This window comes from Melozone crissalis, unplaced genomic scaffold (genome assembly GCF_028551555.1).
Source record: "Melozone crissalis strain CALT ecotype California unplaced genomic scaffold, PUWL_Pcris_2 ptg000006l_1, whole genome shotgun sequence".
NCBI lineage: Eukaryota > Metazoa > Chordata > Aves > Passeriformes > Passerellidae > Melozone > Melozone crissalis.
Genome location: NW_026535784.1, coordinates 35390014 through 35417308, shown reverse-complemented (window position 1 = coordinate 35417308; position 27295 = coordinate 35390014). Strand labels below are relative to the sequence as shown.

The window sequence follows — 27295 nt, the reverse complement described above, 5'->3', positions numbered from 1 at the left end:
TATTACAGATATTCTAGTCCTGACTAGGGAGAAAATCCCATGAAAATCTTCCTGGACAAGTGACAGATTTGCTCCAGTATGGAGCAAAATGCGGGATATGAACTTTCTGAAACCCAATGGATTTGTGTCAGTCTGTGGGTTTGGCTGGTGTGAGAAGGATGGGAGGACACTTGGACACCACATTCTGCTGTCAGCCCAGGCAGGGAGCCCTTTCTGATGCAGGCAGTGCTTTGTTCTTGCTTCACTGCAGAAATACAGTGTTGTAAATCACAAGCACATCATTTGCATGTGTGCACACATGTGTATGCAAACAGCTGTAGAGAAATGTATTGTAAAAGGCACATTATCCATGTGTGGATGTGGATGAAAAACTCAACATACGCTGGCAATGTGTGCTTGCAGGCGAGAAAGCCAGTCAAATCCTGGACTACATCAAAGGCAGAGCGGCCTGCAGGTCGAGGGAGGTGATTTTCACACTCTGCTCTGCTCTTGTGAGACCACACCTGCCGAAGTGCATGCAGTTCTGGTGTCCCCAGCATAAGGAGCTGTAACCGTTGGAGCAAGCCCAGAGGAGAACCACAAGTTTAAGAGGGTTGGAGCACCTCCCATAGGGAGACAGGATGAGAGAGTTGGGGCCGTTCAGCCTGGAGAAGAGAAGGTTGTGTGGAGAGCTCTTTGCAGCCTTCCAGTTTCTGAAGGGGACTACATGGAAGCCAGAGAGGGACTGTCAGGAATTGTAGCCATGGGACAAGAAATTATGGGTTCAAACTGAAACAGGGGAAGTTTAGGTTCGATATTACAAGAAATCTTTTATTGTGAGAGTGGTGAGGAGCTGGAACAGATTCACGGAGGTTCACGGAGGTTGTGGATGCCCCAGCCCTGGAGATATTCAAAGCCAGACTGGATAAGCCCTTGAGAAATTTGGCCTAGTGGGAAGTGTCCCTGTCCAGGGGAGTGCAGTCTGTGACTAGATGACCTTTAAGGCCCCTTCCAGCCCCTTCACACGGATTCCCCGGTCGGATGTATGGGCGCACGCCGCTCCCCGCGGGCCGTTCCCCGGCACAGGCGGCGCGGCCCGGCCGGGCGCTGTCCCTTTAAGGCCGCCTCCGCGCCCTACCACGTGCTGGGGCTGGGCGGGGGCGCCGCGCAGCCAATGGGGACGGCCCGAGGGGCGCGGCGCCACCGCAGCCCCGGCCCCGTCTCCGTCTGCCGGCGGCGCGGGGAGCGCTGCCTCGCTCTGCCCTGCCCGGTGCCCGGTGCGCGGCCGGTGCCAGCGCCGCCGCCGGGAGCGCCCGGCCCCTCGCTCAGGTGACGGCTGGCCGCCGGCAGCGGCGCGGCTGAGCGGCCCGGCGCTCCTTTCGCCTCCTCTCGCCTCTCCTCGCCTCCGCGGAATGCTGGGCGGCTCCGCAGCGGCTCCGGGGATGCTGCCGCGGCCGCCGCCGCTCGCCGCTCGCTGAGCCGCTGCGAGGGGCGCGGCGGGGCCGCCGCCGGGCGGGAGGGCGGCATGGCTCCCACCCTGCTCCAGAAGCTCTTCAACAAAAGGGGCGGCGGCGCGGCGGCCCCCCACGGCCGGGCTCCGGGGGAGGGGCCCGCCTTCAGGTAAGCCGGGGCGGGCAGCAGCGGGCGGGCCCCGGGGGCTGCCCCGGCGAGGCGGCAGGGAGGCCGGCGTGGGGCGCAGGTGTGCCGCAGCCCCGCGGGGTCCCTCGCCGCAGAGTTTCCAGGGGAACGGCCGGGGAAAGGGGGTGCGGCGGGAGGCACGGCCGCGCCGGGGTGGCTCCTCTCCCGCCGTTCCCTCCCGTTGGATCTCTCAGCCATTTTCTGCTCGAGTTGGCGGTGGCACGCCCGGGAGCCTGGGGCGCTCGTCCCCGGTAGGGGTGGGGGAGAGGCACCGGGCCCCCTGTCTGGCGTTTGTGCGCGGTTGATGGGATAGCTCGTGCCCGGGTCTCATCAGCACAGGAAAATTAAGAAACGGCTTAATTGTTGTGACCTAAATACACGTGCGCAGTCTGGTGACCCGCTAAGCATTGGGCACCTTCCACTGCCCCCTTCTTTTGATACCGTGCGTGCTGAAACGTGAGGCTCAGTAGCTATGGATGCTTCGGGGTTTATGTGTATAACCTCTATATAATATCGATTCTCTGTGTAATATTGAACTTTTAATGTTTTCTGAACCTTCGGGGGCAGCATTTTGCTCAGGCTGGTGCTTTGGAGCTTTGTTCGTGTGACATCTGCGCTGCTCACAAGACCGAGCGGCCCGGTGAGCGCAGTGACAATCACATGCGTGCCCCGTAACCTCTGTGCCTGTTTTGCTGGGCGGCATGAGTTGGCCGGTCTTGTGATCAGATGGTGCACGGGGCTCAACTGGAATCTGGGCTTTAAACGCTGAAACTACTGAGGATGGTCAGGGAGAGCAGTGGGCAATATTTTGATCCACAAAATGCCGTCGTGCTAAGTATGAAAGACCACAGTTGTGGAACCATTGTAATTCCAAAGATGGTCTGTGCGGGATATTGCCATTTGTGTGGCTAAAGTTACAAGATCATGGAGAACAATAGTGTAAGATGAAAATGACAATATATTTGGGTTACAAGGTGTTTCCTCTGAAAATGATTGGACACAGTCTTGGAGCTGCATTCATATTAGAGAACAAATCTGGTGAATTTTGTGAAGCTGCAGAGTCGATATGTTGCACTTGCAACTGCAGATTATTTTTCTCTAACTGCTACTTCTTTTAACACTTATCCACCTTATGAGTTAAATATGTCCTTTAATGTGGAAAAAAACAGTTTTCCACATCGAAACTGACAGTTCCAAACTAACTCTATTATTTTGCATATTCTGTGTCAGAGACCAGTGTTGTGAGTTCTGGATTATTGGATTGTTATTGGATTATCAAGTGTCTCCATGAAGGCAGATTCCTTGCACAGTGTGTTTCCCCCTAAAATCAGTAAGATTATTCTGCCTGGAGTATTTAGTGAAGTTAGGGATTGTACTTTCTCCTTCTTTCTGTTTTTTGGGTAGGATATTCCACACTTGGTTTTCAGTTTAAGTAACATTTAAGTTATGTGATGCTTTGCATAAAAGCTATTATAACGAAAATACTTCTGTAGGTACCCTTCATCTTTTTATCCCCTGTTTTTCCTCATTCCCTTTCTATCTGGCTTTTTTTGACGCACCTAAGGTTAATAAAATTTTTGAAGTATTTTACATGTGAATGGAGGGGTTTTTTGCTTGTTAATGTTAAGCTTCTTCCTTACAACTTTTAAGTATGCTGTAATGCTTTTTCTTTCTTTCCAGTGATCTGTTCATGATCTGCAAGAGCATGCTTACATGGGCTGAGAAGCTTTGCTGCAATGCTTTTAATAGACTTTCTGTTCAACAGTAATCTCTGTTGGAGTGGAGAGATGTGATTTCATCTAAGTAAAGTAGGAAACATAATCCTTTGGTAGCTCTGTATTAAGCACATACTGCTGGTCAATGTTGGATGCAAAGTGGCAGAATCATTTTCTAATGACAAGGCTGCCTTTTTAGGGATCTTTAGTTGGTTTAATTCCTTCCAGGTTTTGGTTAGTGAGGTCCCTCCATGCTCAATATGTCTGACAGTGTGAAGCTCAGTTAAGGGGTCCTGTGAGACCAATAACAATCTGTATCCTTGGACTTTCAATTGTTATGAATGCCTTGAAAGCTTTAAGTGTATTCACACACCCTCCTTATCCTGAAAAAGAGAGGAATCACGAAAAATCTCTTTTGTAGATAATGCCTCCTCAAATTAATGTGATTTGACAACTTTTTCCAACTATGTTGTTGGAAAAAGTTGTTTTCTAGTCTTCCCAGGAACACCAGAAAAAGTTCTGTTGCAGAGGGCTATCAACCAGGCTTGCATTTTGCCTGTAACAAGCACTGCATGTGCTCATGGTGTTGCACTCTCTCCTTTAATGGGAGCTACATCTTGGCCAGAGGTCTACGCTCCTTCTGCTCTGAAGGAAGTATCAAGCTTCAAGGTCTGTGCTGCTTACCAAGATGAGCTGGCAAGCCTCAAAGAGCAAGAGACATGGTGCCTACGGATGAATGTGGAGCCACAGGAAATTATTTCTTGGGTGCATGAATATGAACATATTAATTTGGCTCAGGAGTTCTCTTGTAAAGAAAACCTCTAAATTGTCCCACTAACTGCACTTTGGCTCACAAAGCCAAGTGGCTTTGGTGCATAAACTGGATTCCTGTTGGAATGAATGAAATTAGAATGTGTGTTCCAACCACTAATGGGCATTCAATCCCCGGGACCATACTACAGCTGGTCAAAAGTACAACTCCAGAGCACATGTACTGTGGGTGTCAGGTCCTTAGCAGCAATTAATGCACTCTGTGGAGCTAGTCTGAGCTCCATGACATGCTCACATGAGCACAACCTTTACCTGCAGGGTGAGGAGAGTGTAAACATAAGGTGCAGATGCTAATATAGAGCTATTGGGATAGCAGGACTTTCTACTGGCCCAGGCCTCCCTTCAAGATAATGGAAGTATGAAGTGCTAGAAGGGTAGTAGTTAGAATTATAGAATAGCTTAATTCCTTTTTTACAAAAATTATAAACCAGCTGGAATAGACGTGTATTAGTGAGATATTACATTTGTTCTAAGCAGTTTTGTGTACAAACTCGAGCTTCTCCTTTTTTACAGCTGCTTCTTGCTTCCCTTAACTAAAAGTATATATATCTATGTGTGTAATACATATGTAAAGATGGATGTGTGTGTATACACACATCCCCTTCAACAGAGGCACTTGAGTGACTGTAATTGAATATATTTCTTCTTAGCCTCTGAGGCTCTGGGAAAACCCTAATTACTTTGTGTGTAAGCAGTGTGTATTTATGTGGCTAAATTCCCCTAAAACTTCTTATTTCCTTATCAAATGTTGCTTCCCATATGAAATTGGTTTAGCATAGTTTGTACAATATTTTGGAGTGCTACCAGAGTCATGTATTCAGCAGAATCATAGATCAGCTTGTGTTGGAAGAGACCTTAGAGATCCTCTAGTTCCATCCACTGCTGCCTTAGACAGGGATACCTTCCACTAGACCACACTGATCAGAGCCCCATCCAACCTGGCCTTCAACATTTACAGGGATGGGGCATCCACTACTTTTCTGGGCAGACTCTTCCAGTGTTTTACCACCCTCACAGTAAAGAATTTTTCCTAATATCTCATCTACACCTATTCTCCTCGTTTGAAGCCATTGCATGTGTTTTTAAATTTCTCTCTCCATAATTTTGTAGGCTCCCTTCAGGTAATGGAAAGCAGCAATGAAGTTGTCCTAAAGGCTTCTCTTTTCCAGTTTGAACAGCCTCAGTTCTCTCAGTCTTTCATCACAGGAGAGATGCTCCATCCCTCTAATCATGTGTCTCTCCTCTGGACTTGCTCCAACAGGTCAATGTCCTTCCTCTGGTGGGGACCCCCAGAGCTGGATGCAGCACTGCAGGTGGGGTCTCACAAGGGCAGGGCAGAAGGGCAGAACAGTCTCCCTGGTCCTGCTGGCCACGCTGCTTTTAATGTAGCCCAGGACATGTTTGGCTTCCTGGATTGCAAGTGCACATGGCTGGGTCATGTCCAGCCTCTCACCCACCAGCACCCCCAAGTCCTTCTGGGCAGGGCTGCTCTGAATCTGTCCATCCCCAGCCTGTGCTGATACCAGGGTTTGTTCTGACCCAGGTGCAGCACCTCACATTTGGTCTTGTTAAACCTCATGAGATTGCCATGGGCCTACTTCTTGAGCTTGTCTAGGTCCCTTGGGCTGGCATCCCATCCTTCAAGTGTGCAGGCAAGCACAGCTTGGTGTCATCTGCAGATTTGCTGAGGGTGCACACAATTTCATTACTGATATTCCCCAAGGGATGCCGTTTGTCACTGATGTCCATCAGGACTCTGAGCCGTTGACCAGTGCCCTCCAACCAGTTCCTTGCCCACTGAACAACCCATGAAGTTTTAGGGATTGCATAGAGTATAAGCACATAGTATCTCCAGGGTAGAGTGTCTCAAGAGCTAAGCACATATTTGAGTAAGGTATTGGGGGATGGCCTTAAGGAAATTGATATGGGTTGCAGATAGTTTGATTTTACTTAAACTGATGGCAGTTTTTCTGTCATTGTGTTTACCTGATTCTAGAAGAAATTTCACATCTCTGCTTTTCTGGACTTTTCAACATAAAGTCTGAGGTTTTCCTTAAGCTGTGGATACAGACTTCACCTTAATTTCAGTCTTTTATAGTTTTGTTTGGTTTTGAGTTTTTTAAATGAAAATAAATGTATTGGAGTTTTTGGAAGACTGCTTTCCCTGCTGAATATATAATTTATGCATTGCAACCTGTGATTAAATTTCTGTGATATTGGTATGTGTAGTGAAGGACTGTTGTAAAGTAGGGAATAACTTCATTTCAAGTGGTTTTTTTTTTTTTTTTTTTAAAGGTTGTGTTATTTCAGCTGTGTCTGAAACTTGCATGCAGTCTATTTCTTCAGCTTTAAGTATCAACTGCTCCTTCTGGTGTATATAATGGAGCGGATGTCATGTTGTAGCTGCAGGATATCTATCTGGTAACAGTTTGTTAGCTTTGGTACATGAGATCATTTGTTTGGCAGCTGGTACTAGTGATTCCTTTGGTCATAGTACTGAAATGCTTGGTGAGCTCCTACTTGCTAAGCATTATTTCACAGCATTTATTACCAGCCTGGCAATGTTCCACCTTCTGAAAAAGGAAAGAAAGCAGCAGTGAGCTTGGAGTCTGCTTGTATGTCAGTTTGTTCAAATGAAACACTCCTCAGAATGTTCTTGTGACCTAATATGGGTTTTTTCTTGAGCTTCTTGCAGTTTTGTAGAGATCCACACACCAGTTACCCTACTGAGCACACATGTACATCTTCATACGTGGAAATACCCATAAACATCTGGCTGTAAACCTTTTTAAAAGTATTTGAAAAAAATTCAGTGTTTTACATGCTGTAAAAGGGCAATCCAGCCCAAGGCCAGACCTGAGCATGGGGGCAGGACAGGTCAAAGAGCAGATCTAAACTGTACACCATTTCACAGACAGCTGAAGGTGAGCCTCAGGCTGCAGTATTACACCTTTGCACTGGTGTTAGTCTTTCATCCCTAAAGTGAGCTAAAGAATAAGTTCTGCAGAAAGAGCTTTACTAGAGTCTCACTCAAAAAACCAGCTTAGACAGGAAGTAATTGAAAGTATGGTCTTTTGACATGGAAACCACACTTCCAGCCTGGGGCTTTTTTGGAGGAAAACAAGCCCCAAGTCCTCTGGTTTTGAGCTTAGCAGGAGCTAATGCCATTTCTGCATTAGTTGTTTGAATTTCCCCTCCCCTAAACACTGCTGTCATTGACAAACCCTTGGTTTGCTCTAGCTTTGTTCTGAGTCTAGCTCCATCTCTCTTAACATTGCAAGAAGACACCGTTTTTTGTTTTGGTTTTTGTCTTTGTCACAAATGGCAAAAAATGTGTGGAAATGCACAAACTACTGACATTCTGAGAGGGATGGCTGTACCTTGATTATTCCATGAAAAGATGCATTATTGCCTGGCAGTCAAATGAGTTTTGCCTGTGGATTATCTTGTTTCTGATTTACAAGTAACTTATCCATGCAGTTCCATGTGTTTATTCTAAAATTGGTGTGCAGTTGGATAGTAGATGCTTGATTCCTTATTCTTAGGGCGCTTCTGTTGACATGTCCAAAACTAGGTGAGAGCTGTGCCACATACTGTGCTCAGTGGAAAGTGATTTAGGGAATAGTGGCAGCAGAAAGCCTTGAGGTATCTTTCCTTGGTGGCACAACTTAAAGCAGGAAACACTGCAATTTAACACAGTGATGCTAATGCTGTAGGGGAATAGCTGTAAATGGCTTGAAGTGAATGAGAAAATAAAGCTGCTTGAGGCTGAAAAATGTGGACAAGCATTCATAAAAGCTGAATTTGTGGAGAAACGTTTTAAAAACTGATGGAGGCCTTTGTTGCCAGTAGCGGGTGCCTTCATGTAAAGTTACATAAACTTTGTAACTTTTCTTATGTAAACTAAGTTCAAGTTGCAAAATAGCTTTATTAAATTTCGGGGGAAGGAAGATGGTAGAGTTTTCACAAAAATGTTTTAGTCATTAGTCATCATATCATCCCACTTTGACGTTGTGGGATGTAGGTGTTTCCAGTGCATGGTGGGGGCCCTCAGATGTTGCTTTGGTCTGAACAGTGAGTAACAGCAGACCAAACGCCCTGAGATAGTAGATGAGACAAAGGAGTTGGGGTTGAGGGGACAGAAAATGGAGTAATTTTTCTCATACAGATAATCCCTTGTGAGAACATTCTCACATTTTGGTATTATTGAAGATGCTGAGGACTTCCTTTGCAAAGAAAATTCTTTAGATTAATACTCACTATATGTGCTATAAACCGTGGTGATGTACCTGTTCCTTTAAGAATTCCTTCTGACACTAACAATCATGTACTTTCATCGTGTACTTTGCATCTTAGTGATGTTCGTGGATAGCTTCTGAAGAGTAAATTCAGATTTGGAGTCATGTGTTGTGTTTTATATTTGTCAAGTGTTACTGCTAAGTGCACCCTTGATTAAGAGCACACTGTTGTCTTGTATGCAGCTTAGATGAAGCGTTGTAAGAAGAATGTTCTTAGGCTGTCCTAATTACCAGCATTTGCTGTGTGAAGGTTTCCATGGGTACATTTCTTAGGCAAAAGATGAGGAATGCAGTTCTGTGGGGTGGTGGTGAACAGGCTTGCTAGAGAGAATAAGCAGGAAAAGGAGGACTTTGAATGGGGTACTCATGTGAAGACAGCAAATATCTGTCTGCACTTTTTCAGTGTGCTTCCTGTGATAGTGTCAGATTACTGCTGATCTGACTAACAGGCATGGACAGGGCAGTTCACCTTTGCCTGTCATGAATCAGCTCCTCTGTGTGTGCTCCACCTATGCTGCTTCTTAATCTTCATGCTCAGGTTCTTCTCTGTTCTGCTCTCTCCCCACTGTAAGTGCCCTTCTCAAGTCACCCCATTTGCCCGGTTTGTCACTTGAATACCTCAGTAATGTCATGTTTTAATGTGCAAGGCTGAGGTCACAAGACAAGCTCCTGTGCAGGCTACAAGACAAAGTGTTCTGAGACACTCACTGAGCAAACGAGCTTAGGAGTTGTGGCAACAGTGCTCGTGTCTTCACCACATCCACAGGGCAAGTGCAGATGCATTTACCTGACCAGCAGCTGAAATGTCTGTGGTCAGCCAGCACACTTCTCATAGGGGCGAGATTCTTAGAATTGTACTGATAAACGGGCACGAGGGCTTTACATCACACTAGCTGCTGTTAGAACTGAGTCATGATTCTGCTTCCATAGCCTTTGCTGAAGTGAAACTTGAGCTGTAATGTAATTACTGAATCAGTGTGGAGCTTTCTCTGCAGGATGCTCTCACTTCAGTGCAATACAGCTCAGCTTTTCTCCTCCAAGGTGCTCAGTGAAATTTTAGATGTACTAATGAAATCAGCTGTATTAAGTAAACAATTGACAATATTTATTCATTTTGCTAATAAAGGTGCTAGCAGTCTGAATTTGGTATTAGCACTTTCAAATTAGAAATCTGAACACAGTAGTACTTAATTTTTTATAATGGAATCGGGAAGTTTCTTACAATAACTCAACTTTTGTTTTCACTGAGTTTACTGACTTTTATGAAAGAAAACAGGCTTGAATGAACTCAGTGCTCTGAATTTCTGTGCAGAGTATTTGTACTGAATTCTGAATCTGGATGTTATCCAACACCTGAAATTGCTCAACTCATGGGGTTGGGTTTGTAACGCACAGCTCCAGGAGTACAGAAAATCTGAGCAGAGTACATGAGATAAAATTTTTGAAGGAAACTCCAGAGAGAAGGCTGTACAAACTGTTGAATACATAGTCCTTAGCAAGTTATTATTTAGTTATTATCATTTCATTGAATGTGGATGATTTTACAGAATGTAATGTTATAATGTTAAAACCCGCTGTGGTCTGGAAAAGATAGTTACTGCAACTTTTTGAAATCTGCAATTCACAGAAATTATTTTATGTTCAGACAAATTTTTTTTTGTATCTTCTGTTTTTTTATGTGGGCACATGAGTTTGTCCAGCTATTGCTGAGCATTTGAGTGCTTGTGTCTGCCACATTTGCTTGCCTTTCCTTCACATTCCCCCAAAATGACCTTTTAAAATCTTCACATTTAACGCCCTGCTCTCTAACTTGCGCCCTAAAATGGATTGTACTTTTTAGGACAGGTCATTCTATAGGAAATGTCATGAGCCTTTTGTTTCTGAAGTGTCCTGTCTTGTTTAACAGCTTGGGTTGAACAAGGTGGGTGGAGACCTGTGAGGCGCTGGGAAGGAAGGTACAGGAGCAAGGAAGAAGAAATTTGGTGCAGAAACCACTTTGCTCAGCTGTGGAGCAGCATGGTTAGTCCATGCATATGAAGGCTTGGTCTTGGTGAATGGCTTCAATGTTATAAGATGCTACTGGAGTCTCCTGTTCTGTGCTGGAATTGGGCATTGCCTGAACATTGGTCACGTCCACAGTAGCGCTGATAGAGCAGTGTTGAGATGCTCTCAGTGGTGTCTGTGTAGAGGTCAGGGATAGAACCAGCTCTTCTTACAGTAGTGTGTGTGAAGCTGTCACACCACGTAGGAATGGTTATGGAGGGCTAATCCTCAGCCGTGTTGAGAAGGCTGGAATAAAGAAGAGGGATTTAGTGGCCACTTCAGTTCACTTAGCAGACAACCATAGTGACATGCACCTTAGCTCCTACTTGTCTTGGCTTTTAGCCTTGAGGAAGGTTGCTCTCCCGTGTTAGCCGCTTCAGGAGTGCAACCTCTGCCCTCCCAACTGTTAAAAGCATTTCTAGATCACATCAAGTTAAAGAGTTGGAAAAATTAACCCTCTCTCCTTATAAAGGTAATTATGAGATTTGCCTGTGCATATAAATCGTGCTTACAGAGCCCTAAAATGATTTCAGACACAATTCTAACTTAGGGAGTGGATGAGTAATGCCTAATGACTTTGGTGCTTGGGAGGCTTGGGGATAGATGTCAGTCACCTGCTCTGGACTAGGTCACAGTACAGTTGAGTTCAAAAAAGTTCAGGTACTAAATTTCTTGTGCTCAGAAGTTCCTGGAAGCAGTCTTACAAACAGGGATATATTTGGGAATGCTTTTGAATGGAACTAGGGAAATAACATCTATTTGAAAATAGCTATTTCTGTTTGTCACTTTATCATAGCACTTGGTGCATATGTACAGCTGGACTGGATAATGGGTGCAGGGATAGGTGTGCAAAGAAGATGAAAATGCAAACAGAACAATGTATTTTGTAGTGAATGTGGGTTTTTTGAAACAGTCAACTCAATGAACCCATGTGCACATTGATAATGTATCTGTCCAATTTCTTTATTTTTAAGCAAAACACATCTGTGTAGAGTGCCAAAGATGACTTGAACCTCTGATTAAAGAAATAATTCTGTATTTGGATTGAAATGTGTTAGTGTGTGAACTAGAAATTTGATTGAAATTTGATTTGATTTTGGCTTTTTGTTCACATTACTGAAGCACTAAAAGGTGACTGTAGTCTTCATCAGAGTTGTATCCTTGGTCCCTGTTTTGACAGAAAGTGAAAAGAAAGTGAGTTTTGTTTGTATTTAAATGAAGTTATCCTGAATCTGTAGTTGTTAGGATGGCTTCTAGAGAGTCTGCTCTGATAGACTTCATCTCAGGAGTAAATCAGGTCTGTTATAAAGGATTTTCTTGTACACTGTTTTTTTTGGGGAACACTAAAGGAGCTTGACCAGGTTTTACCTTCTTGTGAGGAGGAAGGTTTCTAATTTGTCTAATAATTGCTACATAAGCTTGCTGACTGAAATTTGTTTGCATCTATCAATGTGCAAATCATTCTTATTGCAGGACAAGAATGCAACTGAATTTTCTGTGTGATTTTTATTTTTTTTTCCTCAAACATTTCAGGATTGATGGACTGATACTTGGCAGCCAAATGCTAGCTGGGTGCGGTCAGCTGTAATTACAAGCAAACCTGACTGGATAAACTTCTAAGTCTTCTGTAATACCAGTGTTTTTGAGAAAATGTTTGAGATCCTATGTGAGTAGTTTAGAGTGGTTGGCCTGCTTTAAGGAGGGGAGACTGTTTCATAACTTAATGACTATTTATACATTCAAAGTCCTACGCAATTGGTGGTAAACAGAATGTAAGTCTTTAGCATAGTGGCTTGCAGCAAGGGTAGGTTTGCCCATGCCAGTCAGCTGCAGGACTGTGGTTTGTTTGGTTGGTTTTGTGTGTGTTTTTTTCATTGAGAAGGTATATGGTATGAGTGATTTAATTGCCATGATCTTCTGCACATGGTCCCAAGGTGTTTCTCCTTCTCTTTCCAGTGAAACTTGAAAATAAATCTATGTAAGCCTTCAAGATTCAGTTCTAGTTACTAGAAAGCTACTCTGTGTGTTGTCTACAAGAGAGAGTTAAGGAAAGTGTTTTGGATGGAATGGACAAATTATCATAACAAAAACAAGAGGAGCAAAACGTATTTTTGGCCATGACTAGTGAAAAATGCCAGAGCTGACGTTATATCCGTCCATATTATCACTTCATTCAATCTAAATCAGGATTTCCTGGCATTCATCTAGACCAAAGCAATGGACTTTGCTGTTCATGCTGCAGCAACTTTGGGTGATCAAGCATGGCTACTTGTGTATGTGTTCTTTCCCATATTCTTGCCAGTTGGGTAAATCAGTACTTTCTCATAAATATTCAACTTAGTTTGTCTTCCTTCCCTTCCTGGTTATTGCAGACTAACTTTTCAGCTACAATCTCTGCTTTAGAAGGATCAAAACACATCTTGTTCTTACAACAGTTTAACATAATAATTTACAGAGGTCTTACCAATATTGTGTTAGCTGGTCAAAAAAACTGGGCTGCTTTAGCTCTCAGCACTGTTAGAGAGCCACATGTGATATCTTTTCATAGAATAGGAATTCAGGAGGTAAATATTAATTAATTTAAATATTAATTCACTTCACTTTGTAAGTGAAGTGATACTGCTGAGTTTGTGCTTTTGGGTTAGATGAAACTGACCCCTTCTGAAGCAATTTCCCTTGGAAGAGGGCCATGGGGTCCTTGGATAGCACTTGCCTCTAGCCCTCCTTGAGTGTGTTCTTTTGTACTGTGGGAGTGCGTGTTCAGAACCATGATGAGAAATGGGAATTTGCAATCTTTCTGTGCCCCTGGAGAGAGTACCCTCAACTTCTGTCTGTAAAGCTTGAGAAAGTGCCACATCCTCTGCAGTTCACAAAGGCCTCTTGTGAATGCAGCCTTTTCATAGCAGAAGTGAAGGAAATTTCTAAAGAAATGGTTGCTGTTAACATGCGGGTGTTTTTAGCTGCTTGGAGTGAAGGTGTTCGTGTGTGTTACAGCAGAAAAAATTCATTTAGCTAGAAAAAATTGGGGGGAATGCTCAACACCTGGCATTGTTTATCTCTCTGTATCTATGTATTTACATATGTCCAATAAATAACATTTTTTCTTAGTAATTTTTTTCATATTCTGAAAATAATCCTTTGAACAAAGGTTTAAAAGCTGTATACAGAATCTTCCTTAAATAAAAAGAATAGAATATAGGGCTCTGTAGAGGAGGGAGAAGGAACAGGAAGGAACAGGCAACCAAACCCATGCCTCAGGATACCAACCCTAAGGTGTGGTGATGTGTGACTTGGCTTGCTCACTTATGTAGGAGATACTAAGGTCTGAGATCTGTCAGGACTTTTATACAGTATTGCAATGGAGTAAGAGCTAGTGCAGTGCTATAAATACCAGATTCTGCCTTGCACTGCTGCTCAGAATTCTCCTTCAGACAGATGTACAATGTGTAGTTCTTCCTTGCATTCAAGAGAAGGTGGGGAAAGGCAGAGGCAGGATAAAGGATTTCTCTTAATATCATTTTCTGGCAGAGGCAGTTCCCAGACGTGCCTTGGCAGTGTCTGTATTTAGTAGCTGTGTTCCTGGCCGCTGGCCCAGTCACATGGCGCCGCTGGAGCAAGTGCCACGGGAATGATGCATTAGCTGGGAGCCAGCGCTGCGTGCTGCAGGAGCTGGGGTGGCCTGGCCGGGCAGCGCAGGCGCCGCACCCAGCGCTGCCTGCTCCCGGATGGAGCTGCTCTTTGGCTCCAGTCAAAGCTGGAAGCTGGTTATTGCAGGTGCCTTGAAAAAATAAACAGGGAAAGGAGCGCTGTCAAATCCTGGAGAGTGTCAGGTTACAAGCAAATTGTCAGTTCTTTGTAATAATAAAGATCATCGCTCTGAAACAGCTTCTGCAAAATGCTTGACTTACTTTGGGTCAACTGAGCTCTCCTGACTGTTGGAAGCTATGGCAATGACGGCAGAAACTGGGATGCAAAGGAGAAAGTTGATAAAAGTAAGCACAGCTTTCTGTGTGGATGAAAGAGCTAGGTGGTGGACCTAGGGTCCACCTAGTTTAGTTAAAGACCTAGTTTAACAAAAACCACACTTTTCTTCATTGAGAAAGAAGAAAACCATTGTAAAACACAATTAAATGCATGCCTTTTTTTCATGCAACTACAAGTCTTCTCTTTGGTAATGAAAAATTCCACTTCTGGAGCTCGCAACTGAGAGTGCTGTCTCTGTGCTATTTGTGGTCCTGCATCAAACAATGTACTTGCTGGGTGTTTTCTTTGATTAGGGTTTTGTTGTGGGTTTTATTTTTTTATTTCTGCATTATTACTGAGATGCTCTATGAAAGCTAGCTCCCAAACTTCAGACTTGTAGATAAGCCAGTGAGCAGTGATGCCTGATAACACAGAGAAGTTGAGTTCTGACGCACTGGTTTAATGGGCTGCTCTTGATGTTTGTGGAAAGCTGATGTCTGCACTTCATGGTAACTCCAGCTTGCGTAGATCTGTTTGTTAACCTCTATCAGCAGTGTGTGTGTCTTGTCATTTTTTTGTGCATGTCTGTGATGATACTGCTTTGTAGCAACAAAGATGATGAAAAGATGCTTCCAGCCTTACAAAAATCCAGCATATTGTTCTTTCCTAAGCAGGGAATCTGTGGAATTCCAGCTTTGCAAGGAACAAATATATCCAATATTGTTTTGGATTTCGTAGAACATACAGAATTAACCTAAAAAAAGTAACCCTTCTGTACAATGATTTCATACCTAGAACTTTATTTTTCTCCACCTGAACTCTTCCTTCAGGAAAATCTGTCTTGAGAGAGAGAGAGCAGTGCTCCAAATAATACCTTCCTTCACTTGTTGCGTGACTAATCTGCAATGTATCCCGCCTAACTTGTGTGAAACTTATAACTATGTATCATGCTTGAACAAGGTAGTTCATCTGAGGTTAATAGAGCTTTGCCATATTAGGACTACTTTAAGTCATTGTGGAAAAGGAATGTGGTGTGGCATCAGCACAACTCTTCCATATCTGAGGTTTCAGAAAGAGAAGAAACAATGCAGGGTAAATGAGGCAAATTAGGAGGGAGGATAGAAACCTGTGTTCCCCGTAAGCTATTCAATGAACTAAAAGAGGGAAAATCCTTATTAAGCAATTCAAAAGATATTCCACTTCTTCCCAAAATGTGTTTTGGCACTAATCCTGAATGTCTGGGTCTAGGCATTTTATGTGTATCAATCCTGCTTAAGTGTATGCTTTGCAAAAAGAAATCCTCATTGAAACAGCACGTATGATTCAAACTTTGTTTCCTTAAGCTTCTCTAGCCGCTTCTAAAAGCTGTTTGGAAAATAAAGCCTTGCATGGGTCTCAGAAAATATTCTCTTATATTGAAAACAGTGCTTAAGTTTTAGTGGACAGCTGTAACTTATACAGAAAACTATTCTGAACTACATCACATACATTTATTTCTCTTCCCCCACCCCAAATTTTCTTGCTAAAGTGTTACCTTGAGTCAAAATAGTTTAGGTAATTGTCTTGTAGTGAAGATGGACAGGAAATGACCTACAAACAGAGCAGGTGACATACTGTCACATAGCCTAGAAAAAGAGTGATTAAATTTTGCTTCAGAGAGGATTATATCTGCAGAGCAGGACACTTTCTTCCATTTTCTGTGTTATCTACTTTATGGACTGTGTGTGTTTTCCATGTGTGGATTTATGTAGTATTTTGTTGTTGTTTAGAAACTGTTCTGTGGATTTGCCATGTTAATTCCCCAGGTACTTTAGGATTTGTATTATTCTACAGATGATTGCATTTACAGATGAAGTAGTGTTGTGAAGCTATTTAGTGAGCTTACAGGAGTTCCTTGTTCTAATGCCTGATGGGAATTTGATAGTTTGATGATTGTTCCAGAATTTTGGTTTGTTTGGGGAAAGGGTAGTACAGGAGAGAAAGCTATAATTTCCTGATCTTAGTCTAAGTGTACTATTTCACTTATTTCACTCACACTTCAAAGATTACTGATAACACTGGTGTTTAAAGTAGTCTTCCTCAATGAGGTGAGGTCTAGAGTTGTCTTCTCCTGGATCATTTAAGTCACTTGAGAACAGGCTGAAGATTTCATTTGTTTGCCATACGTAGGAGGAGGAGTAATTGTGATCCAGTACTTGTCACTTCTCTTGAAGGGATTGAAGTGGAGTTGGTTTTTTTATTGCTATAGGTTTCCCTCAGCAACAGAGCAAGTTGTTCAACCTAACCTTGCTCTAGTTTTTTGCTTCGCTTCTGTCCAGATTTTGGAGGTTGGGGTTAACTGTGATTACAAAATCATTTTAAGGGTGCTGTACTATTTAGCAGGTAGCACGTAGCACTGGGTTTTGAAATCGTGCTTCTAACTCTACTGCTTGTCTGGTTGACCATTAACGAAGTGATTTTCCCTTTTTAACCTGGAAGGGAAATTGCAGTACAGCTGTTATCTTATAAAATGTTTAAAATTTTACTGATGGGGAGAAAGCCCATCATAATTCATGAGAGATGTGAATTATGAGCAGATATGTCTGGATAACTTTTTAGTGCAAAGATGGGGAAGAGGACTTTGTTCTGCAGTAGAATTACCAGAGCCTAGGAGAACATCCTGTGTGCAGCTTTGGTCACTGCAATACGAAAAATGATATTTAAGCTGTCAGAGTCCCCAGAGGAGGGCAACAAAAATGATGGGGAGAAGGCCTTGGGGAGAAGCCATATGAGGAATGGCTGAGGCCACTCAGTTTGTTGAGGCTGAGAGGAGGACTCATTGCAGTTACAACTTCATCAGGAGGGGAAGAGGAGGGGCGGGCACTGATCTCTTGTCTGTGGTGACCAGTGGCAGGGCCCAAGATGGCCTGAAGTTGGGCCAGGGAGGCTTAGGCTGCATATTAGAAAAAAGTTACTCACCTAGAGGGTGTTTGGGCACTCAAACAGGCTCACCAGGGAAGTGGTCACAGCATCAATCCTGACAGAGTTCAAGAAGCGTTTGACAACACTTTGGGGCAGAAGTGTGACTCTTGGGGATGCTCCTGTGTGGGCCCAGGAGTTGGCCTCGATGATATTCTGTCTTCTGTGGTCTGATTCCTTTGTTCTGTTCAAAAACTTAAATTTACTTGGTCAGGAGTATTTTATTAGATATTTTTGCCATCAGTACTGTTATTGAATTATTTTAAGAGGCACATGACTATAAATTCTCATCAAGCAACTTGAAGTCTGCAACCTTTTCTCATTGTTTTCTTTCATACTTTTTCAAAAAAACTTTTCAAAGTACTAGTGCCAAGTTCTTGTCCAAGTATAAGTAGTTCTTGTCCTTAGAAATAAAAGCATTACAGTGCAGAATATCTAGCATGTTTCTTGGTGTTGGTAGTTGGGTTTTTTGAACTGATAACCATATGGCAATGATGACAGAGTCTTACTTGCTCCTAAGCTATACCGGGTTGCTAGGGGTTGTCAGATGACACTTGCTCACATGAGAGCCATTAACAGGGTGTTGTAGCCAGTGTTAGAACAACCTTGCAACTAAGGGCGAGTCACTGCAGAAGCAACTATGCTTTTTTTTTTTTTTTTTTTTAAAGAGGCCATATGGTTCAGTCTTGTGACTACATAATTGCCAGCTACCTAAATCACATACCAGGAAACAAACATAGCTAGAGTCAATATTAGCTGTTGTATCTGCTACAGCTTTGCACCAGGCTTAGTAGGAAAACCTCTGACAGCAGCAAGAGCAAGTCCGCGATGGCTTCTGAAACCTGAAAGTCATGTCTGTTCTGTCTGGAATAATTGCAGAAGTACATTAGCTACAGCTGTCCTTTTGTATTAATGGCTTATAGAATATATGAAGATCGTTTTGCCTTTTTTTCCCCCAGCTGGAAATTCGGCAGACTGTGTTCCTTTATAGGGAAGAAAGCTGATGGTAAATTACCATTGTTAATGGTTGATCGATAGTGAAGAAACTTGCTTGAGGCTGTTTCTCTTCAGCAGGTATTTAGTTTCTTTGAGGGAGCTTTACAAGAGTATTTGTGGCTTAGAAAATGTGTGGGGGTACACCAAAAACTGCAAATGGCACTGGGGGACGAATAGAAAGAACAAGAAACAACAGTGATGTACCACTTGGAAATAATCTCTCTTGTACCAAATTGGATGAAAGAATTAGAAAGTCTTTGAGAGATGAAAGTGTCAGCTGTGCCAACAAAGTGACTAGACTGCTGCAAAACAGGTATGCATGTAACTTTTTTGATGTGTATGATTTTTGATGAAGGATGTTTTTATGTAACGCTAGATTTATAATCATGTGCTGAAAGGCTATTTTGTAAATAATTGAAAAAGTTCTGTTAGAAACTTATTCTTGATGATAATAAAGACTGAAACTCCAGAAAGTCTTTCCTTTTTGAAACTGAACCGACATACTTGACTCTGATCAAGAGTCAGATTTATGTATATGCAAACTGAGGCATAAAGGGTAATTGCCTTTCTTTTCAATTAAGGTTAAATAATCTTACCTTCTCTTTCTAGTTTCCTAATTAGTTTCCCCTCTTTTACTTTTTTTCCCACCTCCTGTGTTAGTGGGTCAAGTACTAACAGTGTGTGGAGCTGACAGGAGAGAATGCTGTGAAGTGGGGGAAGAACAGAGAGGGGAACCCTCTGCTTTACTTGTGAATTACCTCAAATTTGAGCATTACATCAGAGTAATCTGAAGGGGGAATAGTATTTATTTAACTTTTGTACTGTCCTTTTCAGACATGTGCCAGCACGTCTCCAGTGTCTGACTCTTTATAGCTATGTAGCTGTGTTAAAAATATGGTTCAGGGTGGCTTTTTCCAAATTCTAGCACCCAAGGGTCTTTGAATTAGTATTCTACATTCAGGATTGTTGGCCTAAGAAGCAGAAAAATATAGATAAATATACATAGCTATTTCAGTCTGTTTGGTTTTCTGGCCTGTAGATGTTGCACTGGAGGAGTAAGGGGTTAGTCACTTTCAAACACAGTTTAAGGTCAGCTGAAGTAGTTTTTGAATATAATTGAATAGGTCACTCTTCAGTTATTGCATGCATGCTGATAATTATAAAGGGGAAGCAAAAGCTTTCTTTGTAAACATTAGAGCTTGGAGATCTATATGAGAAAAAGCAAGCTTAAGCTTCTCTGGGGAGGGACAAAACTTTTTAGGATATCAGTAAGCTGTTCCAAACTTGTGGCTTCCTTTCAAAAATTAAAAAAATCAGTAGCATTTTAGTATCTGTAGTAGACCTGGTTCTACTGTCATAGGAGCACAGCTTGATTTGGTTTATTTATTTTGACTTGAAGATAGTGTTTTTAGTTCTGGTGTCTTCCACCTGTGGTAAAGGTCCAATCTGAAGGTGAGGCTGGGTAATCTGTGCTGCTCAAACAGACTGATGGTGTTGAAGGAGCCACTTCTTCCTTTGATTTTTGGCATCATGCTCTTATCCTTTTTCCCCGTGTTCTGGCCTTGGCCTTTTAAGTCCTTTTGGAACTGGCTCCTATTAGGGAGTCAGCTCACTAAGCCGACAGGGAACTGACTTGGGAACAAGAAAACTCAATTAAAATCCCAGCTAGCCTCAATACTTACTTGGAATGGATCAGGAGCATTTTCTGTGTGCCCTTTCCTAAAGGTATATAATTCTATGGACAAAGTGAGTTAGTGTAAGTCATGCTGCCACCAAGAGGTGCAGGTTCTTCTTCCTTTCTACTTTCCTTCTTTCAGGTGCCTTCTACTTCTTCCTTTCTCCAACCATGTTTCTGGTCCACTTTCATGTGCTTGGACAGGCTTCTGTTGCTGCAGAGAATTCAGTTTATGGGAGGGTCCAACAATTACCAGAGGAGACACAAGAAACAGAAAGGGTCACATAGTTACAAAAAGGGGTGAAAAGACATGTGGGGCTCTTACTTCTGTGGTCAAATTAGAAATCATGTTTAGTCAGAACAGCCACATTTAACCTGAAATGCGAACATATACACAAGATCACGTTAATTCAGCTGATTTTTAAGAATATGCAGGACCTGGCATTGCTAAATAAGCAATAAGCTGATACAGAGGTAAGGAAGTAACATTTTGGGGTTTTGGTTTTTATGCATGTGAACACAGAGCTGACCAATGAATCTCCATACTGTCTGTATTCTTCAACATTCTGCTTTTAGGAGATGACTGAATACTCCTGCTGTCCCTGTTTTGGGGGAACTGTTACTTAACCTTGCTTAAACAATAAAGGGTGGAAGTACTGTAAGCAGTGCTCATCAGCTTTTGTGATGGGCATAAACATCCCAGTCATCTGGCTGGTCTTGGGCCTGCTGCTGGATTCCATGTGGAAGTAATGAGGCTACATGGACTTGTATGCCTGTATAAATTGCCTATAGATGTGCTTGATGTTGTCAAATGAGGATCTCTTCTGTAATGGGTAGGTCTGCTGCAGGAGTGCATCTGTAAGCAATGGCATCATTAAAACATAAGTTTGATATTTGGTTAGAACTACAAGAAGCATTGTCTGAAATTACTTCCTTAGATTTGGTTTGCTGGTCACATAAAGCTCTGTATGATAGACTTTGTGTAATTTCTTAGCTTGTTGCTGTCTGGTATTAAAGAATCTGTTTGTAGTTTTGGCAGATTGCAGCAATCTTTAGTTCTAGCATGTTGTGTGGAAAAGGCTGTTAAGTTGGCTTCTACTTGAATAAAATCCAGTTCATGTCTTATACAGAAGTCAGCACTGCATGAACAGCGTGAGGTTTGCTTTAGTGTGTAATGAGGGAGAGTTTATTTATTCATGAGGAAACCTGAATTCATGCAACCCAGCCTGCATGAACCCTGCATCAGTGGGAAGATGCAGGTCTAAATTGGTTCAATCTGTGTCTGAAATGAATCTTTCTCAGTTTAGGCTTTTGCAAGCCTGTGGTCTGAAATATGGATGCTGCTGTGCCAGTAATGGAGATAAGTAAGGCTTTACTCTTGCATAGAATTTAAGCTAAAGCCATAGAGATGTAACTTTTCTTTGTTGTTAAAAAAAGGAATGACCTGCAGACTTTTTAATGAAACAGCATAGTTACTTCAGGTTGTCTGTTGCAGCAAGTAAGTAAATAGATAGCTGTGTAACTGAAGAGATATTGGGGTATCTGGTACTGAAGAGTATCAGATTCGTGTGGCAGACTAGGATGAAGTGTATTGATGGCTCTGACTTCTCTTGCATTCAGTATAACTGGATTTTGTAATACCATTGCATAGGCAGTGGGCTGACAAACTAGTCACAGACTTCTTACACAGATGGTGTAGTTGCAGCTCTCTGTGTAAGCAAGGTGTGTAGGAAATTTGTTGGGCAACTATCGACAATGGTATCAGGTCTGGTCTCATGGAGGTTAACGTGATGCTGTGACTGCCTTTGTAAGGGAAGGCTTGAAAAGAAATCTGCCTGGCACTCTCACCAGTTCTGGAGGCATCATGTTACATACAGGTCAAGAAGCTTCTTCACTGTGGATGGCAAAACAGCCTTTAGCATCATTCCATGATGGGAAACCTTGTATGTTGTGTACATACAGCATACTTGTATTAGAGTAACTTACAGTGGAGATAGGTATCTGGCTTATTCTGCCCCGAGATGTTTAAAAATAGACCTCCAGATAGAGTTCTTTCAGGTTTGAAAAATGTCTATTTAGGCTTTTTTTTTCTTAGTTACATAGAAATAGCACTAAGAAGAAATTAAGCTGGCTTTACTTAAAATTATTTTAAAGTCTGCAAGTGTACTTCTAAAGCAGTTATTCTGACTAGCAGGATTTGATAGTGTTTACCTCACTGTTGATTTATGGATGTTGACAGAGCATGGAATAAAAGAAATAGCTTCCTAAATTCTAGTCTTTTGTCTGTATAGGGGTTTTATGCTCTTCTCTCAATTATCTACCTTCAGTTTCTGTAAAGCAAAGTTTGGGGAAATTCCTAAATGAAACCTCCTTTTGGGTGGAAGATCAGTGTGGCCTTGACTGAAGTCTGTAATGCAGTTTGTTAAGCCAACAACTATTAATAACAGTTGTACTCTCACCCCTCAGGTCTAGTCCATCCAGGTCAGGGCTGGGGCAGTGAGGCTGAGCATCAGTGCTCTGTGGCACTCCTTCATGCAGTAGTAGGTTTTTTCTGTGGATTTCAGCTTGTCAGCCCATAACCTGGAAGTGTTTTCTGTAGCTAAAGCTGAGGCCAAGCAAATCTCCATGCTCTGATGTGTAGACTGACTCCTTTTTGAATAAGAAAATGAGGTTTCTTGTTATTGCCACAATAATCTCTTTGGCTTCTCAGCCTCTGTGGTAGTGCAGCGAGCAGGTCGTGTGCCATGTTGCATCTTTGCAGAATGGACAGATTCTGGCTTGAGAGAATTGTTTTGCTTCAGATTCAAGTTCGAGTATCTTGGTTTCATGTATTAAATTATTTTCATTGTAGCTGGACATTGTCTCAGTAATCAATGGCTGCTCTGTAATCCCTGAAATGTCTCCAAAAAGGGGGAAGAAGAATGGAACAACATAAACCTTGTCTATCCATTGCAAGGCTTAAACTTTGGGAAAATCTTAACTTGCATTGTCAAAAGGAATTAAGTTTGTATTGTTTAGAGAAGGAAGAGAGAGGATGTAAGCCTTGTGCCTTTGAAAGACTGCAGTAGACAGGATGGCAATCCACTGTGTTTTGTTGCCACTCGGAGTATTGCATAAAATAGTACACTTACCTTATAATAAGGATGATCCAGGCTGTGTACAGAGAAGAGAACAATTGTAGTTAGGCCTGGAGCAGATTGTTGAGACTAAGTTTTGTGTTCTCTTTCTGGAAAATTTTGCAAGAAGATTGGATGAAAATTGGTCTGGCTGTGCCTGCCTCTGTCAGTGACACTGAGCTTAGACCCTCCTTTGGAGTTCCTTTTTTCTTGGAGCTATGTGATTTGCAACCTGGATTCTGTAAATGCTAAGTGAAGCATATATTTGCCTAATACCCATTTCTTCACTTAAATGAACCTGCAAAGTAAACACACTATTTTAATATCTCCTGTTTCTAATCCCTAGCTGGTCCTCTTCGGAGTTGGACTTGAATGAAATCCGCCTGATAGTTTACCAAGACTGTGAGAGGAGAGGCAGACAGGTCTTGTTTGATTCCAAAGCAGTCTGCAAAATTGATGAAGCTGTGGTTCAGGTATGAAATTTTCATTTTGCTGTTGTCTTACTGCTCTTTTGTTTTCCTTTCCAAAGGTAGTTCTTTTAATAGGACAGTATTAACTTATTAATCTTGTGGTCTTTCAGTGTGATAACAACAAGCATCATTCCAGCAAGCCCATGAACATGTCTGATATTTGGTATTTATAATATAAATATGGTATTCAAATGTAACAATCCAGATTTTCTTTCAGGCAGAGAAATCTATTTACCTTAAATTGAGATTTCTTCAGCCTTTCTAATGTTGACTGTTTGCTTTTTATTGCTAGCCCTGGCTGTGCAATCTGTTTCAGTGATGTACACCATGTGTCTAAAGGTGCTTTTTTTCCTTTGGTGTTTGCAGTAGTAAAGCTGTTGTCTTTATGTGAATTAAAACAACTTCACTGGCTAACCACGTAAGCATGACACATGGTGGTTTATATGGCCGTGTAAGTTTTGGTGACACATAGAAGCAAGAGCAGATGCCGTCAAGATGCAAGTTTTTTCTTCTCTCCAAGCACACTAATTGTGGAGTAAAGCTTTCAGCAAACTTAGGTCATTTTAAGATCAGGAAACCAACAGTGTTTTCTGTTTTGTGGTCGTTTTGCTTGTTTTTTTCCCACTGCCTCTGTTTCTCTTCTACATTAAAATATTTCTAATTTTTGTTTGTTTTGAAGTTTTTTTTAGAACCAGCAGCTTCAGCTTGTTAGACTAACATGGTTTGTTGCAGAGCTATATATATATACACACCTGTATAAGCCATAGAAGAAGAGTCACAACTTGTAGGATTTACTTATGAAGATGCTTTAAAAGCACCAGTCTGTATTTCGGTTACACTGTAAATATGCCATTGTGCTGAATCAGTAAGACTGATGAGCATCATCAGCTGATGTCTGATCATCTACTTAAGAGTATAAATGGGTCAGACTGCTTGTTAATCTTGCTTCCCCTCTTCCCCCACCCCCTGCCCAAAATCAAGGTCATTACTAAGTATCTTAAAGTTGTTTTAAAACCAATAGCATCTTAGCAAAAAATGCATTTCTGGCTTCATTTAAATACTCAAATTATTCCACTTGCTTGAATACCTTAGCTAAAAGTTAACTACAAAATGTTCTACCAGAAACTCTCTATGCAACACTGACATAAAACAGATTATAACCTCCCTCATAACACATGATACAGGCTATAATCTGTTTTCTAGCCAGACACTCACTAATCTAAGTACCCTTTTAAAGCAGCCATAGTACTTTGAATGCCATGCAAACACATGGATGTTAAAAATAATTTTGAGTATTTGGTTGTTGTTAAACACCAAAACTAAAACTTAATTCATTTAAAATAAAGACAGAACTACTTTCAAACTCGGTCCTGTTTAAATTGAAGTCAAGGGAGTGTATGTGTGTTTACTGTCTGTTTTTCTGAAATACACTAAAGCTTATTCACATTGAGTATTCAAATACATTGCTTCTCTTTAACCTGCTAATTCTGCCAAATAATGGATTATCTATCCCTTGTTTTTGCTGGCTGTTCTTCTGTTTTAGAAATGTGTTAATCATTTGGGGAGCAAAAGTTATATGCAATTTGAGTAATTAGTTGTGCAGATGATCACAGGAATTAGTTTGTAAGAAACCCTTAAACTGAGATTTTGTTTGCCTAAATTTTGGCAAATATTGCAATGAGTAATTCATAACAATTAGAAATGATCTTCCTGTGAAACTGAGTAATCTGATTATATGTGATACTATGAAAACCTATCTGACAGTGTGAATGTGAGAGCAGTTCTCCACTTGCTCTGATGCTGGCATTTAAAAAAATATTTTAAAACTGATACATACTTTTTGAGACAAATAATATTATTCCTTATTTCTATTGCTTTCCTGTAGTTTTAAGGAGATTCTTGCCATGATATGTTTAGAATGGGAGTTCTCAGATTTACTTTTTATCGCATTGTTCTGTTTTAACATAGAAAATGGCAGATGAGGCTTCTGTAAAGACTTCTGCCAAGAACGGCCAAGCAAGCAATGGGAACAACAGTGTTTCTTCCCATAGTCCCTCTGTAAGCTGTATGCAAAATATCAAAGAACAGATACCGAAGTATCAGGTAATATTTGTTACTTTGTTGCTTTTGTTTTTCCATTATACTGAAGGAGTTACTTTATTAAAGCCTCTGCTTAGATGCATTGAACGACTTTGGCTTCTATTACATTACAGCTTAATCTGAACCTTGAGGTCTGCTCTATCCTCAAAGTGTTGTAGAATAAAAATATGTGTGGGTGCATCTTAACCTTTTAGTCTATCTTGGTCTTACCTTTCAAGGAGTTGTGAAATATATCTAATAGCATTTTCTCATAAGAAGGTTGTAAGAAGCACTATACTGTTCTCTGTTCATGTGTGCTTGTGGTTCTGGTCAGTTCTGAAGAGGCTGTTGAACATAGTTTATTAAGAATCCCTTTAGTCTGTCTTACTATAACATTAAACTTTAAGTACTCTGTCTCTTTCTTAGTAAAAGCATTAGCATTTCACCTAGAAAAATGAAGCTTGAAGGATGCATAGGTTAAGGTGGGAAAAGAAAATTATGATATTTAACTGAAAGGTTATTTTCTTCAGCATTAACAAACTTCTCCTTGTATTTGCTATTGATGATCAGTCTTTGAAACAAAATAAGCAACTGATCTGAAGACTGCATTTCTAAGTGCAATCACAAATAATTTTTCAATAAAAAATGTTTCCAAGAAGTTTTCTACAAAGACAGGGAAGTTGAATTTATTCATTTGGATAAGGAAGGCAGTTTATTTTTTGGGGATCCAGACCACAGAATCCAAGTCCTGTGAGCATTTATAGCTTTTATCAAACACTCTGTTATATGGGAATGTTGATGGACACAGCTATTTCTTTAGAAATGCAGAAGATCTTTTTTTCTGTCTTGTCTTTGGGGGGTCTGCCCAGAAAAAGGATAGCACTGCTCATCTAGTAAGCAAAATGCAGGTTTTCTTCCTGCTGAACTTGGTAAATCCAGTGTTAAACCCACCCTGAGTGCACACTGATCTTGCTTTGCCTGCAAAAGATGAACTTCTTTGTTCTTCATTCCCAGTGCATCACTGTGGCACTATGGTAAGTTGAAATAGTGTGCCAAGTTATTTTTGACTTTGCTGTTCCCGTCTTCTTGTCTGTGTAGTACACCAGACCAGCCTCCGATGTCAATATGCTGGGAGAAATGATGTTTGGCTCAGTGGCAATGAGTTACAAAGGCTCCACCTTGAAAATTCACTACATACGGTGAGTGTCCTTTTCTGTGATGCACTGTCTTTTCAGGCACTTGGAATTGATGACTCAGTGAAATAAATGACTGTTTATCCTTTCAGCTCTCCCCCACAGCTGATGATAAGTAAAGTCTTCTCAGCCAGGGTAGGAAGCTTCAGTGGAAGCAACAATAAGTAAGAACATCTTTCTTTATATATAATTCCTTTCCTTTCCCAGCCAGTGCAGTTGTCTGTCTTTCTCCTTTTGTAATTCTGGTAGAAAATCAAGAAGGCAGCTGTAGAGAAGAATTCCCTTAATAGATCCTAGTTAGGCCAGCCAAGTTTTTAATTAAGAAAAAAAAATCTCCAAGT

The 27295-nt window shown here is 41.6% G+C and overlaps 1 protein-coding gene across 1 annotated transcript in view; it reads left to right on the top strand.

The window, feature by feature from the left end:
• The first annotated feature begins 1487 nt into the window (after positions 1-1487).
• Positions 1488-27295, top strand: part of FNIP2 (folliculin interacting protein 2) — a 48692-nt gene continuing 22884 nt past the window's right edge. The window contains exons 1-5 of the mRNA XM_054292717.1: positions 1488-1599; positions 23559-23685; positions 25651-25785; positions 26860-26960; positions 27047-27118. Of these exons, the coding sequence (XP_054148692.1) occupies positions 1505-1599; positions 23559-23685; positions 25651-25785; positions 26860-26960; positions 27047-27118 (530 nt within the window). The 5' untranslated portion in view covers positions 1488-1504. The remainder of the gene's footprint in view (positions 1600-23558; positions 23686-25650; positions 25786-26859; positions 26961-27046; positions 27119-27295) is intronic.